The sequence below is a fragment of the Salvelinus sp. IW2-2015 genome, linkage group LG11 (assembly GCF_002910315.2).
Source record: "Salvelinus sp. IW2-2015 linkage group LG11, ASM291031v2, whole genome shotgun sequence".
Classification (NCBI taxonomy): domain Eukaryota; kingdom Metazoa; phylum Chordata; class Actinopteri; order Salmoniformes; family Salmonidae; genus Salvelinus; species Salvelinus sp. IW2-2015.
The window spans coordinates 26,702,805-26,721,790 of NC_036851.1; the positions used below are offsets into that span (position 1 = coordinate 26,702,805).

General features: G+C 40.8%; 1 protein-coding gene across 1 annotated transcript; it reads left to right on the plus strand.

Annotated features, from left to right (window-relative positions):
• Positions 1-7,135: 7,135 nt before the first annotated feature.
• On the plus strand, positions 7,136-13,097 carry LOC111970075 (guanine nucleotide-binding protein G(i) subunit alpha-3). The gene is made up of 8 exons (XM_023996576.2): positions 7,136-7,868; positions 8,206-8,248; positions 8,420-8,561; positions 8,827-8,984; positions 10,134-10,262; positions 10,490-10,619; positions 11,894-12,047; positions 12,316-13,097. The coding sequence occupies exons 1-8, from the start codon at positions 7,751-7,753 to the stop codon at positions 12,504-12,506; spliced, it is 1,065 nt and encodes a 354-aa protein (XP_023852344.1). The 5' UTR covers positions 7,136-7,750; the 3' UTR covers positions 12,507-13,097.
• The last annotated feature ends 5,889 nt before the right edge of the window (positions 13,098-18,986 follow it).

An 18,986-nucleotide genomic window follows, 5' to 3' on the forward strand; every position in this document is an offset into this window, starting at 1 on the left:
GTTGGAGTGCAGGAAGACATGCCTGAAAATATGTAAGTATTCCTTACCCCTTTACCTCTGTAAAATATAATTAAACGGATGTATAGTAGAAAGTGAGTGAATGGTCACTATATAACTACGATAAAGATACTGAAAGTTGGGACTTTTAGAGATGATGAACGAGCTACAGTACTTTAATTGTGCCCTGGTTGTGAGGTTGAGGCACGGAGGAAGTAAGAAGTACCATGGGGCAGCCATCTGTTGTTGATAGGTAAACCTCTGGGCAGATACCACCCTCTTTCTGGTGCTTTTCCTTAACACATCATCTGTGTTTTCCCATAAGCAGGCCAGGTTTATTGTGACCACAGTTAGGATGTAGGCAATCTTTTCCTTACTAATCCTGAACTACTTCTGGCCTGTCAGAAAAATACATTTATTTATCATCTATCTACCGTTTAGATAGTGCAGTGCCCCTCAAATTGACATGGGCAGATGTTTAGTTAAGGCAGGAGTATTTTTGTTAATTGATGCACTACATTACATTTCTATACAATTAGATTTTTACATTTGCTGTTTGATGTTTGATAAAACCTAACAGTGAGTTCAACTCTGCAACTTAAGCATTTTATTGTTGATTATTATTAGGTATTATTGATTACTGTATCTTTTTTGATTAATTAACTAAATACAATGGTGTATTCAAATGGTATACAGTAACTGTCTTTTCAATGTGTGTTGATTAGCTGTGGAGCAGCGGGTTGGAGAATGTAATAAACCAATTATATTTTACAGTGCAGCTCGTCAGAGTTCTCTACCTCAGATACAATATTGACTTCATTTGCAGGTCCAGCACACAATGTACACATAGAAAAGATATGGTGTAAGTTATGCCACATATTTTTAACCATATGCTCCCTGGGTTGCTTTCCTTCTGCAGCTGGACAAGGACAGACTGACAAAAGCTGTCCTCGTGGCTTTGTCTGAGAGACTTGATACAACGCCTTCACGTCTGCTGTCTCTGGTGTCACATTGTGAGGGGATTTAGAATGGTTTGAGCTGTCCAAAACAGTACTGGCCAATTTGAGGTATCAGCCTTGTTAAAACATATATGGTTTATGCAAGAGTACAGAATAAAAGTTATTTATTTCCTTTCTGGCGTCTTACTCGTTTATTGATTGGTTTAACAAATATGAATGAATGAATGAAATTTTATTTTTGTGTCAAATTCGCCAATTGGCAAGCCATCCCTTATGGGATTAATTGACACATGAACAAACATTACAATAATTCACTATGGTAATTACATGATAATTCTTCTTCCGATGTTCTCTGCATTGTGCATCGCATGAAGAGTGAAAAAAAATGTAAGCTAAAAATCAATACATAATAGTAAATAAGGTTATCCAAACAATTACCGTTCAAAGGTTTGGGGTCACTTAGAAATGTCCTTGTTTTTTGTCCATTAAAAGAACATTGAATTGATCAGAAATACAGTGTAGACATTGCTAATGTTGTAAATGACTATTGTAGCTGGAAATGGCTGATTTTGAATGGAATATCTACATAGGCGTACAGAGGCCCATTATCAGCACCCATCACTCCTGTGTTCCAATGGCACGTTGTGTTAGATAATCCAAGTTTATAATTTTAAAAGGCTAATAGATCATTATAAAACCCTTTTGCAATTATGTTAGCACAGCTGAAAACTGTTGTTCTGATTAAAGAAGCAATAAAACTGCCCTTCTTTAGACTAGTTGAGTACATGGAGCATTGACATGTGTGGGTTCGATTACAGGCTCAAAATGGCCAGAAACAAATAACTTTCTTCTGAAACTCGTCAGTCTATTCTTGTTCTGAGAAATGAAAGCTATTCCATGCGAGAAATTGCCAAGAAACTGAAGATCTCGTACAATGCTCTGTACTACTCCCTTCACAGAACAGCGCAAACTGTCTCTAACCAGAATAGAAAGAGGAGTGGGAGGCCCCGGTGCACAACTGAGCAAGAGGACAAGTACATTAGAATGTCTAGTTTGAGAAACAGATGCCTCACAAGTCCTCAACTGGCAGCTTCATTAAATAGTACCTGCAAAACACCAGTCTCAATGTCAACAGTGAAGAGGCAACTCCGAGATGCTGGCCTTCTAGGCAGAGTTGCAATGAAAAAAACATATCTCTGTGTTATTTTGCCCATCTTAATCTTTTCTTTTTATTGGCCAGTCTGGGATATGCCTTCAATCTCACCTCACAGGGTTCCCAGGCCATGCCCCCAGTTATTGAATCAGTGCAAACTTGTGGACTCCTAAAAAGTAGCGTACTGCTCTATTATGGACAAGTTCATTTTAAAAATATCTCTTAGCACCACACACTCCTGCTGAATAGTCCAGAACAGGACACACGCATGTCTGATACAGTTTGGAATACGTAGCATAAACAATATCTTTGAGTGTTTTAGTTTTTCCTGACTCCCCCAAGAGCTCTACTTGCTGAGTTGGCCAGGGCAGATGTTCCGTATAGAAAGGTAATATGTTCATCAATAAAAATACCCAAATATTTATAATTGCTAGTAAGCTCAAGAATATCTTCACCAAAACAAAACTGAAAAACACTTATCTTCGTACCTGGTTTTCTAAAATGCATTATCTGTGTATTTGTCTGGTTGATCGTGAGTCTCCATCTTTTACACCAATTGACTGCACATAATAACATGTTCTGCAGGTCTTGTTCATTTTCTGCCATCAAAATAATATCATCAGCATTTCATCATAATATCTTACTCCAATATTTAACTGTTTAATTTATTTTGCCAAATAATTTATAAACATAGCAAACAAAGTCGGTGATACGCCATCTTCTTGTTTTACACCTGAGGGTGTGGGAAATCAATCTGTACGATATTCATTAACACGCACACAAGCAAATGGTACTTTGTAAAGAGACTGGATTGCGTGATAAAATGTCCCTTCAACCCCTGTCTTTAACCAACTATAGGCTAAAAGATCCCTATTTACAAAATCAAAAGCTTTCTGGAAATCAATGAAACATGCAAAAGTAGGCTTCTCTTCGTGTAATCTATTTCTGATTATTGTACAGACCGAGAAGATATGATCTATATAGGCTCTGGATTTACGAAAACCATTTTGTTCTTTCACCAGAATGTTTTGAACCTCCAAAAAGGTAATTAGCCTAGTGTTGAGGATTGATGAATATCATTTATAAATAAATATATTTTGTAAAACTGCTCTACTTTATGTTTGTTTGTGTGCAGGATTGATGTTAACTTTCTTAATGGAGAGACCAAGGTTATTTGGGTGGCTCATCTCAATTTCCATTAGCTGCTGGGTGGAGCAGTATTGTAGTTCACTGTATGTGGTTGGTGCCCCTCATTGCTTTGATATACCATTGAAAGAGGGGGAAAGATGCAGTTCAAATACTCTAACCTCGGGGTGACATTTTAACTTCAAAGTCGGAGTCGGTGATCTGACCTTCAGGTAAAAGAAAAGAGAAAAACAGTCACAACAAAGGGCACGATGGATACTTTCACATTTCACTCATTATATTATGAGAGTAGTGGATAGACAGAAAGAGAAGAGAGTGTAGGTGTAGGACAGGGTTTACCAGCTTAGGACAAATAGATACTGTTGACACAATTTACAGTGTAGGACAATAATATATTATATTTCAGTTGAAATTCACTAGAGTAAATGCAAAAGCAAACTCCTACCCCTAAATTCCAACAAATAATTCTGACTCTGTTCAATAAGTGTAATACTATGCATGAAATGCCCTGTCGTTTTTTTTTTAACCAAATCAAATCAAGTTTATTTTATATAGCCCTTCGTACATCAGCTAATGTCTCGAAGTGCTGTACAGAAACCCAGCCTAAAACCCCAAACAGCAAGCAATGCAGGTGTAGAAGCACGGMRGCTAGGAAAAACTCCCTAGAAAGGCCAAAACCTAGGAAGAAACCTAGAGAGGAACCAGGCTATGAGGGGTGGCCAGTCCTCTTCTGGCTGTGCCGGGTGGAGATTATAACAGAACATGGCCAAGATGTTCAAATGTTCATAAATGACCAGCATGGTCAAATAATAATCAGGAGTAAATGTCAGTTGGCTTTTCATAGCCGATCATTAAGAGTATCTCTACCGCTCCTGCGGTCTCTAGAGAGTTGAAAACAGCAGGTCTGGGACAGGTAGCACGTCCGGTGGACAGGTCAGGGTTCCATTGCCGCAGGCAGAACAGTTGAAACTGGAACAGCAGCAAGGCCAGGTGGACTGGGGACAGCAAGGAGTCATCATGCCCGGTAGTCCTGACGCATGGTCCTAGGGCTCAGGTCCTCCGAGAGAGAGAAAGAAAGAGAGAAGGAGAGAATTAGAGAGAGCATACTTAAATTCACACAGGACACCGGATAAGACAGGAGAAGTACTTCAGATATAACCAACTGACCCTAGTCCCCCGACACATAAACTACTGCAGCATAAATACTGGAGGCTGAGACAGAAGGGGTCAGGAGACACTGTGGCCCCATCCGATGATACCCCCGGACAGGGCCAAACAGGAAGGATATAACCCCACCCACTTTGCCAAAGCACAGCCCCCACACCACTAGAGGGATAACTTCAACCACCAACTTACCATCCTGAGAAAGGCCGAGTATAGCCCACAAAGATCTCCACCACAGCACAAACCAAGTGGGGGCGCCAACCCAGACAGGAAGATCACGTCAGTAACTCAACCCACTCAAGTGACGCACCCCTCCTAGGGACGGCATGAAAGAGCACCAGACTCAGCCCCTGTAATAGGGTTAGAGGCAGAGAATCCCAGTGGAGAGAGGGGAACCGGCCAGGCAGAGACAGCAAGGGCGGTTCGTTGCTTCAGAGCCTTTCCGTTCACCTTCACACTCCTGGGCCAGACTACACTCAATCATATGACCCACTGAAGAGATGAGTCTTCAGTAAAGACTTAAAGGTTGAGACCGAGTCTCTACCACCATGTTGTTGCTGACCTAGTACAGTTACATTTATGTTGAAACTCAACAGGCCTCCCTTCACACCTCCTCCTCAGCAAAGACCCCTCAGTAAACCAGCCCCCAGCTTCTCCAAGCTCTGCTATTCCCATGGCAACATATAACCACTGACATTTTGTATGATACGTTACGTATTCCTATTTGTTGTGGCTAACGTTAGCTGGGCTAGGGTTTAGGGTTAGGAGTTAAGGTTAGGTTTAAGGTTAGGGTTAAGGTTTGGAGTTAGGTTAAAGGGTTAAGGTTAGGGGAAGGGTTAGCTAACATGCTAAGTAGTTGCAAAGTACCTAAAAAGTAGTAAATAGTTGCAAAGTTGCTAAATTGCTAAAGTTGTTCGTGATGCGATTCAAACACGCAACCTGACAGAAATTTTCCATGCGCACAAAAAGCTTATTTCTCTCAAATTTTGTAAACAACTTTGTTTACATCCCTGTTAGTGAGCATTTCTCCTTTGCAAAGATAATCCATCCACCTGACAGGTGTGGCATATAAAGAAGCTGATTAAACAGCATACTCATTACACGGGTGAACCTTGTGCTGGGGACAATAAAAGGTTTTGCCACACAACACAATGCCACAGATGTCTCAAGGTTTGAGGGAGCATGTAATTAGCATGCTGACTGCAGGAATGCTCACCAGAGCTGTTGCCAGAGATTTTCATGTTAATTTCTGTACCATAAGCCACCTCCAACGTCATTTTAGAGAATTTGGCGGTACGTCCAACCGGCCTCACAACTGTAGACCATATGTAACTAGCCCAAGACCTTCAAGACCTTCGTCTGAGACCAGCCACCCAGACAGCTGATGCAACTGTGGGTTTTCACAACCGAATAATTTCTGTACAAACTGCCAGAAACCATCTCAGGGAAGCTCATCTGGGTGCTTGTCATCCTCACCATGGTCTTGACCTGACTGCAGTTTGGCATCGTAACTGACTTCAGTGGGCAAATGCTCACCTTCGATGGCGATTGGCACGCTGGAGAAGTGTGCTCTTCACGGATGAATCACAGTTTCAACTGTACTGGGCAGATGGCAGACCACGTGTATGGCATTGTGTGGGCGAGTGGTTTGCTGATGTCAACATTGTGAACAGAGACCCCATGGTGGTGGTGGGGTTATGGTATGGGCAGGCATAAGCTATGGACAACAAACACAATTGCATTTTATCAATGGCAATTTGAATGCACAGAGATACCATGACGAGATCCTGAGGCCCATTTTCGTTCCATTAATCCGCCGCCATTACCTCATGTTTCAGCAAGATAATGCACGGCCCCATGTTGCAAGGATCTGTACACAATTCCTGGAAACTGAAAATGTCCCAGTTCTTCCATGGCCTGCATACTCACCAGACATGTCACCCATTGAGCATGTTTGGGATGCTCTGGATCTACGTGTACGACAGCGTGTTCCAGTTCCCGCCAATATCCAGCAACATCGCACAGCCATTGAAGAGGAGTGGGACAACATTCCACAGGCCACAATCAACAACCTGATAAACTCAATGCGAAGGAGATGTGTCACGCTGCATCAAACAAACGGTGGTTACATCAGATACTGACAGGTTTTCTGATCCACGCCCTTTCCTTTTTTTTTGCCAACAGATGCATATCTACAATCTATTCCCAGTCATGTGAAATCCATAAATTAGGGCCTAATTCTTTTTTTTAAATTGACCGATTTCCTTATATGAACCATAACTCAGTAAAATCTTTGAAATTGTTGCATGTTGCGTTTATATTTTTGTTCAGTGTAGTAAAACAGTCCTGCGAGATTATAGTACATCATAGATCTAATCCAGGGTTTTCTAACCTTTTTCGATCAAGGGCCCACTGAAACGCACTCAAACAATCTGGGGACCACCTTTTAGTCTAGCTGCTGTAATTTTCAATGTGTTCGTTTTATGCTTTTTCAGGCACTCTGAAAGCTCCTAGTCCTCCCATGCCCCGTGGTTGAGAATCAATGTAATCAATTACTGATAGATTTAGACTTCATTTCCCATCAGACCCAGCAATCATTTTGCTTGATTTCTGCGTCACATGACGATGAGAGTCAACATTTTTTTTTCTCATCTCATCTGCAAGCTTGCATAATTGTAGGGCCAGACAATTTCAATTGTTAACAAAAGAGCAGTTAATAGCCAGTAGTATTTAGGCGTGTGTGAGTATTTTGAATCAGTTTAGGGTGTTGAGATTTTATTTGTTTAAAAAAAAGTTAACTCAAGATATTCAGCAAAAAAAAAAAACTTTTGAAGTCAACCCGGAACGAACTTAAAGCTACAGTTAGCTACTAACTTTATCTAGCCAAACGGACAATTTCTAGCTACCTAACATTAAGTTAATTTGGTAACTAGCTACTTCATTTGTTTCTTCGAATGAATGTTGAATTTTCTTGCTCTTCTATTAAAACGTTAAGTATTCGGCTTCCTAGCAAGTTACATGACATATGCATAGTAAAAGCTAACATGTACTAGCTAGCTTGCTGGCTGGCCAACGCCTTTTTTCCCTTTTTTTGCCCCCCTTATGCTCGTCGTCGCACAAATGTAGTTTGGAAACGTGTCGTAGTTAACATGGACCAGATTTCTGCGGCAAGCGTTTGACAGACACAACAGTACAACTTTGTAGTTAGAATTAGAATGTCATTCCGTCTTTTTTACTAAACGTTTTTTCCATTTGGATAACTTGTCAAAAGCCAGGTAGCTTTCCAGCTTTACATTATCATAGTATTTAGGATTTACCTGCTGGGATCAAAATGGGTTGCACACTAAGTGCCGAAGATAAAGCTGCCATGGAGAGGAGTAAAATCATTGATCGGAATCTGAGAGAATCTGGCGAAAAGGCTTCAAGTGAAGTCAAATTGTTGCTTCTAGGTGAGTGTTCCTATGTGACTGACATTGGCAGTGTCTGAAGTGGGTGTTTGTCTAATTGATTACTTTTATGTAGTGCTCATGACTGAATGATCATGACAGCTTTCATTTGAGCTTTCATGCTCATGGTGTAGCCTAATTGTTTCCGCTAGATTCTCAGACCAGGTGTAAAGGCCCCAAAGCAGTAGGGGGGGTGTAGAACATAAACAGATTCTGCTGGTTCTGAGCGCTGACTGTGCATGATTGTTTTTTATATCTACACGTTTAGTGGAGTTAAGAGTTGAAACGTTCTACCTGATCTTATGGCTTATCTCTTTACTACTAAACTTTCCACTTCAAGGTGCTGGGGAGTCTGGGAAGAGCACCGTTGTAAAGCAGATGAAGTGAGTACATATTTCAACAGTTTTGTGCACACCCCAAAAACAGCTTTTTACTTATTAGGAACACTTATGAAGTGATGAATCAGTTAGGATCCTTTGAGATGTTATCTAGATTAGATGTTGACCACAAGCACCAGTAAGATGTGCATGATAACCTTCTCTTCCTGTACCCAGAATCATCCATGAGGATGGCTACACACAGGAGGAGTGTAGCCAGTACAGGGTTGTGGTTTACAGCAACACCATCCAGTCCATCATCGCCATCATCAGAGCCATGGGCAGGCTCGCCATTGAGTTTGGGGACACAGCAAGATCAGTGAGTCAGCTTAAAGATTCTCTTACATTCCAGTGGTCTTAGAACAGTGTATGTAGTTTACTACTGCTTTTTCCCGTTTGTAAAATGCCACAGTATGTGTTTCTCTTTTGTTATGACTACAAGGAAGTATGAACTTTGTTGATTGATGTTTGATGTTTGATTGATGTTGATTTGAGTGACATTTTTCTGTTGTCATACTGTTCCCACAAGGATGAAAGCTTTCAGAAGTTGTTTCTATTTGGTAACTGTGTTTGCTTGGCTCCAGGATGATGCCCGCCAGCTCTTTACCTTGGCCAGCGCAGCAGAGGAAGGGGTCATGACCACTGAACTGGCTGGGGTCATGAAGAGGTTATGGCAGGATGGAGGGGTCCAGATCTGCTTTGGCAGGTCCAGAGAGTACCAGCTCAACGACTCAGCCTCATAGTAAGAGCATTACAAATATCTGCCCTAAAACTGCTTGAATCAAGTATGATAACGACCAGAGAACCATAGTGAATGATAGGAGGGATATTGTCTTACACACTTGGCCATCCTCTTTGAAGAGGTAGAGTTTCAAATGTTTTCAGAAGATGTGCAGGGACTCTGTTGTCTGAGCTTCAGGGGGAAGCTGTTGCCAGGACAGAGAAGTGCTTAGACTGGGCTGAACTGGAGCTGACCCCTGTAGCGGTGGGAGGGCCAAGAGACCAGAGGTGGCAGAATGGAGTGCTCAGGTTGGGGTGTAGGGTTTGCAAATAGCCTGAAGGAGGGAGGGGGAGTTAGTCACAATGGGTCCGGTCATAGGCCAAGTGTAACAGTAAAAGATGAGGATTAATGCTATGAAATTTTTTTAATTCTTATTTTTTTATCATGGACCAGGAAAAAGTCCCCTTTTGCTAGATAAGTTGGCTAGGTACGAATGATTTCCCTGAAACTGACTCCTCGTTTGAGACATGTCTGACTCCTCTGATACCAGTGAGGACATGAAAGGAAGAACCCTGATAGACTGCTGCTGTTGCACCACACTGCTGAAGCAATAGAGGCAGGGGAAGTTCCAGGCCCTAAAGGCAGAAACAGGTTGCCGTTAGTGCCGGGACAATACCAGTATCGCAATATTCTTTCCATGGCAAAAATGAAAACCGGAAGCAGACGGAAGCAGGTCCTTTAAAAACCTACTGTATACTAAATATTGTGTGCTATAGCTTGGAAAATAAATAAATGTGACTCTGGATGACAACATGTTTGTTTCCAACGTAAATCCGCTTTGTATTTTGTTTCCTTGCCATGATACTAACGAGTATCACAATACTGGTATGGTCCCGGCCCTAGTTGCCGTCACTTAGTTTATTTAGGAAAAACTGGAGATTTCAGGACTCGAGGCAAACGAGACAGACTATATGATTACAAGCTCTCTGAGTTGTTTGTTTTTGGAATAATTTCTTTGTTTACTTTATATTCCTCCATACTGGCTTTATTTGTTCACTTGCATTTGTTGTTGGCTCACCAATTTGAAACTGCATTATCCAACAATTGGCAAGTAGTAGTGTTTTGAAGTAACTTTTTACATTAAGTCAGCCTCCTCTGCTTTCTCCTCAGTTACCTGAATGACTTGGACAGGATATCCCAGCAGAACTATGTGCCCACGCAGCAGGATGTTCTGCGGACAAGAGTCAAGACCACCGGCATCGTGGAGACACACTTCACATTCAAGGACCTCTACTTCAAGTCAGTAACCTGTTAACACAGCACTCTGTGCACTGACACTAATAATCACTGAGTCACTTTGTCCCTACAGATAACGATTCACTAATCTAGAAAAGCCAAAAGCTGTTTGTACATCACCGTAGTGACCAAATCATACTGTATGAGTGTTTCACTACTTCTTATACCCTTTTTTTATGTCCTATTTTTCTCACTTCCTCATGTCTCTGTCTGACTCGTCCTGGCTGCAGGATGTTTGATGTGGGGGGTCAGAGGTCAGAGAGGAAGAAGTGGATCCACTGCTTTGAGGGAGTCACAGCCATCATCTTCTGTGTGGCGCTCAGTGACTATGACCTAGTGCTGGCTGAGGATGAGGAGATGGTGAGTGGGACAGGGCAACAACTCTAGATCTATAGTCATGTGGTATTTACAAGGTTGTTGCCGTATAAAATATACAGTACCAGTCAAAAGTTTGAACACCTACTAATTCCAGGATTTTTCTTTATTTTTACTATTTTCTACATTTTCTACATTGTAGAACAAGTGAAGACATCAAAAAAAGTGTTTAGAAAATATTTGAGATTCTTCAAAGTAGCCACCCTTTGCTTTGACAGCTTTGCAAGGAAGACCCAGAGTTATCTCTGCTGCAGAGGATAAGTTCACTAGAGTTAACTGCACCTCAGATTGCAGCCCAAATAATTTATTCACAGAGTTCAAGTAACAGACACATCTCAACATCAACTGTTCAGAGGAGACTGTGTGAATCAGGCCTTAGTGGTTGAATTGCTACAAAGAAACCACTACTAAAGGACACCAATAAGAAGAAGACTTGCTTGGGCCAAGAAACACGAGCAATGGACATTAGACCGGTGGAAATCAGTCCTTTGGTCTGATGAGTCCAAATTTGAGGTTTTTCGTTCCAACCGCCGTGCCTTTGTAAGATGCAGAGTAGGTAAATGGATGATCTTCGCATGTGTGGTTACCACGTGAAGCATGGAGGAGGTGTGAAGATGTGGGTGTGCTTTGCTGGTGACACTGTGATTTATTTAGAATTCAAGGCACACTTAACCAGCATGGCCACCACAGCATTCTGCAGCGATACGCCATCCCATCTGGTTTGGGCTTAGTGGGACTATTTGTTTTTCAACAGGACAATGACCCAAAACACACCTCCAGGCCGTGTTTAGGCTATTTGACCAAGAAGGAGAGTGATGGAGTGCTGCATCAGATGACCTGGCCTCCAGTCACCTGACCTCAACCCAATTGAGATGGTTTGGGATGAGTTGGACTACAGAGTGAAGGAAAAGCAGCCATATGTGGGAACTCCTTCAAGACGGTTGGAAAAGCATTCCAGGTGAAGCTGGTTGACAGAATGCCAAGAGTGTGCAAAGCTGTCAAAGGTTCTACTTTTTCTACTTAGAAGAATCTCAAATATAAAATATATTTGTTTTGATTACTACATGATTCCATATGTGTTATTTTGTGTTTTGATGTCTTCCCTGTTATTCTACACTGTAGAAAATAGTAAAAAAAATAAGAAAATTGAGTAGGTGTGTCCAAGCTTTTGACATGTACTGTATATCAAGTCTTATCAAAAGGGGTTGCATAACAGTTTCACCCACACACAGACCCTGACACTGCTCATCTCTCCATAGAACCGTATGCATGAGAGCATGAAGCTATTTGACTCCATCTGCAACAACAAGTGGTTCACGGGCACCTCCGTCATCCTCTTTCTCAACAAGAAGGATCTGTTTGAGGACAAGATCCAGAAGAGTCCGCTCACTATCTGCTACCCAGAGTACTCAGGTACATCAGTGGAGAGCATTGGTACATAGTGGGTTCTTGTTTGAGATGTCTGAGTAATACCTCTATTTTGAAATATTAGCTTGTGCAATATGGGAGGAGCCTCAGGACACACTTTGGCAAAGCAGGAAATTAAAGTTTAGCAAGTGTTTGTCCATAATAGGAAATTACTAGTTTGCCCTAAGCAGTGTATTGAGTTATACTTATTTTGCATGTCCTTTGAGAATAAGTGCATAAATGAGATTGAAAACATTCTCTTCCACTACTCTAGGTCCAAACGCATACAAAGAGGCGTCAACCTACATTCAGTGCCAGTTTGAAGACTTGAACAAGCGGAAGGATACAAAGGAGATCTACACCCATTTCACTTGTGCTACTGACACTAAGAACGTGCAGTTTGTCTTTGACGCTGTCACTGACGTCATTATCAAAGCCAGCCTGAAGGAGGTTGGCTTGTACTGAGACTCCTGCAACATCTGTCTGTCATCATAGGGGCGGGAGTGTGTTGGAATCCTCTTGCGCATTTACAAGTGGAAATCGCTCATTGCCAGTCCACATCTATGATTGGCTATTGGAAAGGTTCAGTGTTTGAACTGCAGAAGTAGGCTGCAGAGTACATAGGAGTGGTTGTTAGACCATATACTGTTGCCATAATTTATGATGAATTCTTGGATATTTCAAGTCAAGATTACATAGGCCACTTATGTGCTTTTGCTTTTCTAAACTTTTGTTGTTGTGGATTTATGGCTATGGACTTACTTTTTAAGTTGTGAGTGTTGGATTTCTCATTTTTGAATGTTATTGCTAAATTTCTGTCAAACCTTTCAAACATTGTGCACTTAGGCTTTCAGCGTTCACTTTAAAGGGATAAAAGGTATTAATTACATTGTATATTTTGAATAGGATATCAACTATTATGCATTTTATGAGTTTTGATAATTGTCTTTTATAACTAAGTCTTTCTTACAGTATAAATGGTCATGGCCTTGTCCACTAGTGTTAAGTATTTTTAATTATCTCTTGGTAATGTTAATATGCTGAATTCTTTTTGTTTTAATTCATCACTATTCAGATCGTTACATAACACTTAAGTAGTTTACTGGCTGTAAACCAACTGTAAGAGATTAATTTTCAAATTATATCACTTGATGTTTTAAACCACTTTTAAAGAATAAGCTTTTTTAATGGTTGCCTTAACTTGGATTATGTTGCCCATTTTCTTTGGATTATCTTTGTATATAACTATTTGTATAAAGATGATGGCCTTTCACTTAGTGGCCTTATTAGAAACTATAAGTATTTGCCATTGAAATGCTCCTTTTTATGTTAATCACATTGCCATTTGGACATTTAACATGAATGTTCCTTTGATTAAATTGAATGTGGGCCAGACTTGTCTGATTACTCAATAGTAATTATAAGATTGTAAAAAAGTTATTATACCGTTGATTCTCACACAGTGGGTTCAGAAACTATTCAGACCCCTTGACTTTTTCAACATTTTATTACGTTAGCCTTATTCTAAAATTGATATTTCTTCCCCCTCAATATACATCACAATGACAAAGCAAAACAGGTTCTTAGATTTTTGTGTGTAAATTTATACAAAAACTTACATTTAAAAAAGTATTCAGACCCTCGGTGCTTTGTTGAAGCACCTTTGGCAACGATTACTGCTTAAGTTTTCTCGGGTATGACACTACAAGCTTGACACACTTGTATTTGGGCAGTTTCTCTCATACTTCTCTGCAGATCCTCTCAATCTGTCAGATTGGATGGGGAACATTGCTGCACAGCTATTTTCAGGGCTCTCCAGAGATGTTCAAGTCCGGGCTCTGGCTGAGCCACTCAAGGACATTCAGAGACTTGTCCCGAAGCCACTCCTGTTTTGTCTTGGCTGTGTGCTTAGGGTCATTGTTCTGTTGGAAGGTGAAACTTTGCCCCAGTCTTTGGTCCGGGGTACTCTGGAGCAGGTTTTCGTCAAGGATCTCTCTGTACTTTGCTCTGTTCATCAAGGATCTTTTGAATGAACAAAATGAGACCTATAAGCAGTTGTTCCAACAAGAAAATTGTTTCAAGTGTTTTGTTCAAATACTCGTGGATTCTACTAATAAAAGAATGGATGACCTGACCAGAGAGGTCCAGGACCTGAAGAACAGTTTGCAGTTCTCCCAGTGTCAGCTCGACGAGTTGAAAGAACGGCAGGAGAACGGCAAGATGACAGCAATCTGTAAGTCATTGAGAGAGGACATCAGTTCTGTCTGAATCCATGATAACAATGACAGATCTCAAGGGGCAATCAAGGCGAAACAACATGGTTGTGGATGGAATTGCAGAATCTCCACATGAGACCTGGATGGAGTCTGAGGACAAAGTGAGGGAAATGATCTCTGAGAAAATGTTTTATTTATTTTACTAGGCAAGTCAGTTAAGAACAAATTCTTATTTTCAATGATGGCCTAGGAATAGTGGTTAACAGCCTTGTTCACAACAGATTTTTACCTTGTCAGCTCAGGGATTTGATCTTGCAACCTTTCGGTTACTAGTTCAACACTCTAACCACTAGGCTACCTGCTGACCCAAATTGAAGATGGACCACAGGATGATTGAGGTAGAGCGCGCCCACAGGACTGGAAGACCCACCACCGGCCCAGGTGACAGGCCCAGGTGATAGGCCCAAGCCGATAGTGGTCAAGTTCCTGAGGTTCAAGGACAGGGTAGCTGTTCTGGAAAGAGCCAAGAACTTGAGAAGAACGTATATCTTCCTCAACGAGGACTATCCTGAAGATGTGCACCAGAAGAGGAAAGACTGATCCCAGCCATGAAAGCTGCCAGAGCGCGTGGGGACATTCCGTACATCCGCTACGACAGGCTCATTGTCCTCCCTCCCAGAAGCCTGGAAGGGATGAGAGAGCCAAGCCTATGGGTTCCGTAGCCTCAACCCCGCCACACACACACACACCACACACACCACACACACCAACACACACACACACCACACACACACACACACACACACACACACACACACACACACACACACACACACACACACACACACACACACACACACACACACCAATTGATTAATGGACTGCTGAATGTATTTTTTTCTTCTCTTGCTTTGTCTGCTCTTCAATATTATGTCTATCTCTGATAAGCTACCCAGGAAAGGGCTGAAAATAGCCCATATTAATATATGTAGCCTTAGAAATAAGGTTCATGAAATCAGTAACTTGCTAACATAAGATAACATTCATATATTAGCCATTTCTGAGACTCACTTAGATCATTAATTTGATGATACATCAGTAGCAATACAAGGATATAACATTTATAGAAGAGACATAAATGCTTTTGGGGGAGGAGTTGCTGTATATATTCAGAGCCATATCCCTGTAATGCTTAGAGAATATCTTATGTCAAGTTTTATTGAAGTGTTGTGATTGCAGGTTCACTTGGCACATCTAAAGCCTTTTCTTTTGGGGTGTTGCTATAGGCCACCAAGTGCTAACAGTCTGTATCTAAATAATATGTGTGAAATGCTTGATAGTGTATGTTATGTAAACAGAGATGTCTACTTTCTTGGGGACCTGAATATTGACTGGTTTTCATCAAGCTGTCCGCTCAAGAGGAAGCTTCTTACTGTAACCAGTGTCTGTAATCTGGTTCAGGTTATTAATCAACCTACCACTGTGTTTACAAACACTACAGGAACAAGATCATCCACATGTATCGATCACATTTTTACTAATGCTGTAGAACTTTGTTCTAAAGCTATATTTTTATTTTATTTCACCTTTATTTAACCAGGTAGGCCAGTTGAGAACAAGTTCTTATTTACAACTGCGACCTGGCCAAGATAAAGCAAAGCAGTGTGACAAAATCAAACAACACAGAGTTACACATAAACAAACGTACAGTCAATGACACAATAGAACAAATCTATGTGCAGTTTGTGCAAACGTAGAAGAGTAGGGAGGTAGGCAATAAATAGGCCATAGAGGTGAAATATTTACAATTTAGCATTAACACTGGAGTGATGGATGTGCAGATGATGATGTGCAAGTAGAGATACTGGGGTGCAAAAGAGCAAGAGTGTAAGTAATAATATGGGGGTGAGGTAGTTGGTGTGCTATTTACAGATTGGCTATGTAATCCGTACCCATTGGATGCAGTGATCACAATATAGTGGCTATATCCAGGAAAGCCAAAGTTCTAACAGCTGGGCCTAAAATAGTGTATAAGAGACCATACAAAATATTTTGCTGTAACTTTTATGTATATGATGTTAAAAATATTTGTTGGTCTCATGTGATTAATGAGGAGCATCCAGATGCTGCACTTGATGAAATTATGAAATTGCTTCTTCCAATTATTGATAAACATGCACCTGTTAAGAAATTGACTGTTAAAACTGTTAAGGCTCCATGGATTGATGAGGATTTGAAAAACACATCTGACATCTGACTGGCTTACTTACTGCAAATTGAGAAATGATGTGACTAAACTCAACAAAAAGAAAAATAAACCTTATTATGAAGCCAAGATCAATGATACAAAGAATGATGGAAAAAAAACTTTGGAGTGCTTTAAATGAAATTATGGGCAGAAAGACAATTCAACTCCATCTTTCATCGAATCAGATGGCTTATTCATCACAAAACCATTTGATGTTGCCAATTATTTTAATGATTATTTAATTGACAAAGTGNCCAATTATTTTAATGATTATTTAATTGACAAAGTGGGCAAATTTAGGCAGGAAATGCCCATGACAAACAGTGAGCAATTATATTTATGTATAAAAAAACTAATTATGAAAGAAAAGAAGTGCAAGTTCGAATTTTGTAAAGTTAGTGTGGGAGAGGTGGGAAAATTATTGTTAACGATCAATAATGACAAACCTCCTGCATTTACAAGTTAGATAGAAAGCTACTGAGGATGGTAGCTGACTCTATAGCCACTCCTATCTGTCATATTTTCAATCTGAGCCTAGAGGAAAGTCTTTGTCCTCAGGCCTGGAGAGAAGCCAAAGTAATTCCGCTACCAAAAAGTGGTAATGCGGCCTTTACTGGTTCTAACAGCAGACCTATAAGCTTGCTGCCAGCTCTTAGCAAACTGTTGGAAAAAATTGTGTTTGACCAAATACAATGCTATTTCTCTGTAAACAAATTAACAACAGATGCTGTTGCTCTATGCTTATAGAGTAGGGCACTGAACGTGTACTGCACTGACACAAATGACTAATGATTGGTTGAAAGAAATTGATGATAAGAAGATTGTGGGAGCTGTACTATTAGATTTCAGTGCAGCCCTTGATATTATTGACCATAACCTGTTGTTGAAAAAACTTAAGTGCTATGGCTTTTCAACCTCTGCCATATCGTGGATTCAGAGCTATCTATCTAATAGAACTCAAAGGATTTTCTTTAATGGAAGCGTCTCTAATGTCAAACATGTAAAGCGTGGTGTTCCGCAGGGCAGCTCTCTAGGCTCTATACTCTTTTCTATTTTTACCAATGACCTGCCACTGGCATTAAACAAAGCATGTGTGTCCATGTATGCTGATGATTCAACCACATACATATCAGCAACCACAGCTAATGAAGTCACTGAAACCCTTAACAAAGAGTTGCAGTCTGTTTTGGAATGGGTGGCCAGTAATAAACTGGTCCTGAACATCTCTAAAACTAAGAACATTGTATTTGATACAAATCCTTCCTTAAATGCTAGACCTCAGCTGAATCTGGTGTGGCTGTTGAACAAGTTGAGGAGACTAAATTACTTGGCATTACCTTAGATTGTAAACTGTCATGGTCTAAACATATAGATTTTTTCTTTTTTGACACCATACTCCAAAAAGCAAGTCCTGCAGGCTCTAGTTTTGTCTAATCTTGATTATTGTCCAATCGTGTGGTTCAGTGCTGCAAGGAAAGACCTAGTTAAGCTGCAGCTGGCCCAGAACAGAGCAGCACGTTTTGATCTTCATTGTAATCAGAGGGCTGATATAAATACTATGCATGCCAGTCTCTCTTGGCTAAGAGTTGAGAAGAGACTGTCTGCATTACTTCTTCTTTTTGTGAGAAACATTAATGTGTTGAAAATCCCAAATTGTTTGCATAGTCAACATACATACAGCTCTGACACACACACTTATCCCACCAGACATGCCACCAGGGGTCTTTTCATAGTCCCCAAATCCAGAACAAATTCAAGAAAACATACAGTATTATATAGAGCCCTTATTGCGTGGAACTAACTTCCATCTCATATTGCTCAAATAAACAGCAAACCTGGTTTAAAAAAACAGATAAAGCCACACCTCATGGCACAACGCCTATCCCCTATTTGACCTAGATAGTTTGTGTGTATGTAGGCTACGTGTGCCTTTTTAAAATGTATGTAAGGGGGAACAAAATGGCGCCGTAGAGAGAACACTGTGTTTCAGCGAGCTCCCGTGGCATTCGTAAATTTATATTCTTTCATTAATCTCCTAGCTTGAAAAAGTGGTAGAATTGGCTAAATAAGTTATCCTGCAATGAGTCTTGATGGTTATTTCTCAAAAATCTCCGACAACATGCCCAGCAGAGCTACTAAGAACTCGACCAAAGCCACCATCCCTGTAGATGTGCAGGAGGAGCTAGCTTACGTTAGCGAGGCTAACACCGTTGCGGATCCAGGCACAATGGACCTGGTGATTCAAAAGATGACGGACAACATTACTAAAGTGATCGATGTTAAGATAAGAACGGTCTTGGAAGCAATAGCAGGCCATTCAGCTGAATTACAGAGGGTGGTCAAACGTGTCGATGAGGCGGAAGGAAGAATCGCTACAGTGGAAGCCTCAACTACATCTATGGACACTAAGATGAAAGCACTTGAGAAACAGGTGCGCGAAATGGCGGAGCACATTGACGACTTGGATAATCGAGGACGCAG

What these genes read in the sequence shown, in the direction of transcription:
- LOC111970075 (XM_023996576.2), top strand. Translation starts at nt 7,751, where the DNA reads ATGGGTTGCACACTAAGTGCCGAAGATAAAGCTGCCATGGAGAGGAGT. An exon ending in AGTCAAATTGTTGCTTCTAG is followed by an intron (nt 7,869 to 8,205) that starts GTGAGTGTTCCT and finishes TTCCACTTCAAG; the next exon opens with GTGCTGGGGAGTCTGGGAAG. An exon ending in CTGCTACCCAGAGTACTCAG is followed by an intron (nt 12,048 to 12,315) that starts GTACATCAGTGG and finishes CCACTACTCTAG; the next exon opens with GTCCAAACGCATACAAAGAG.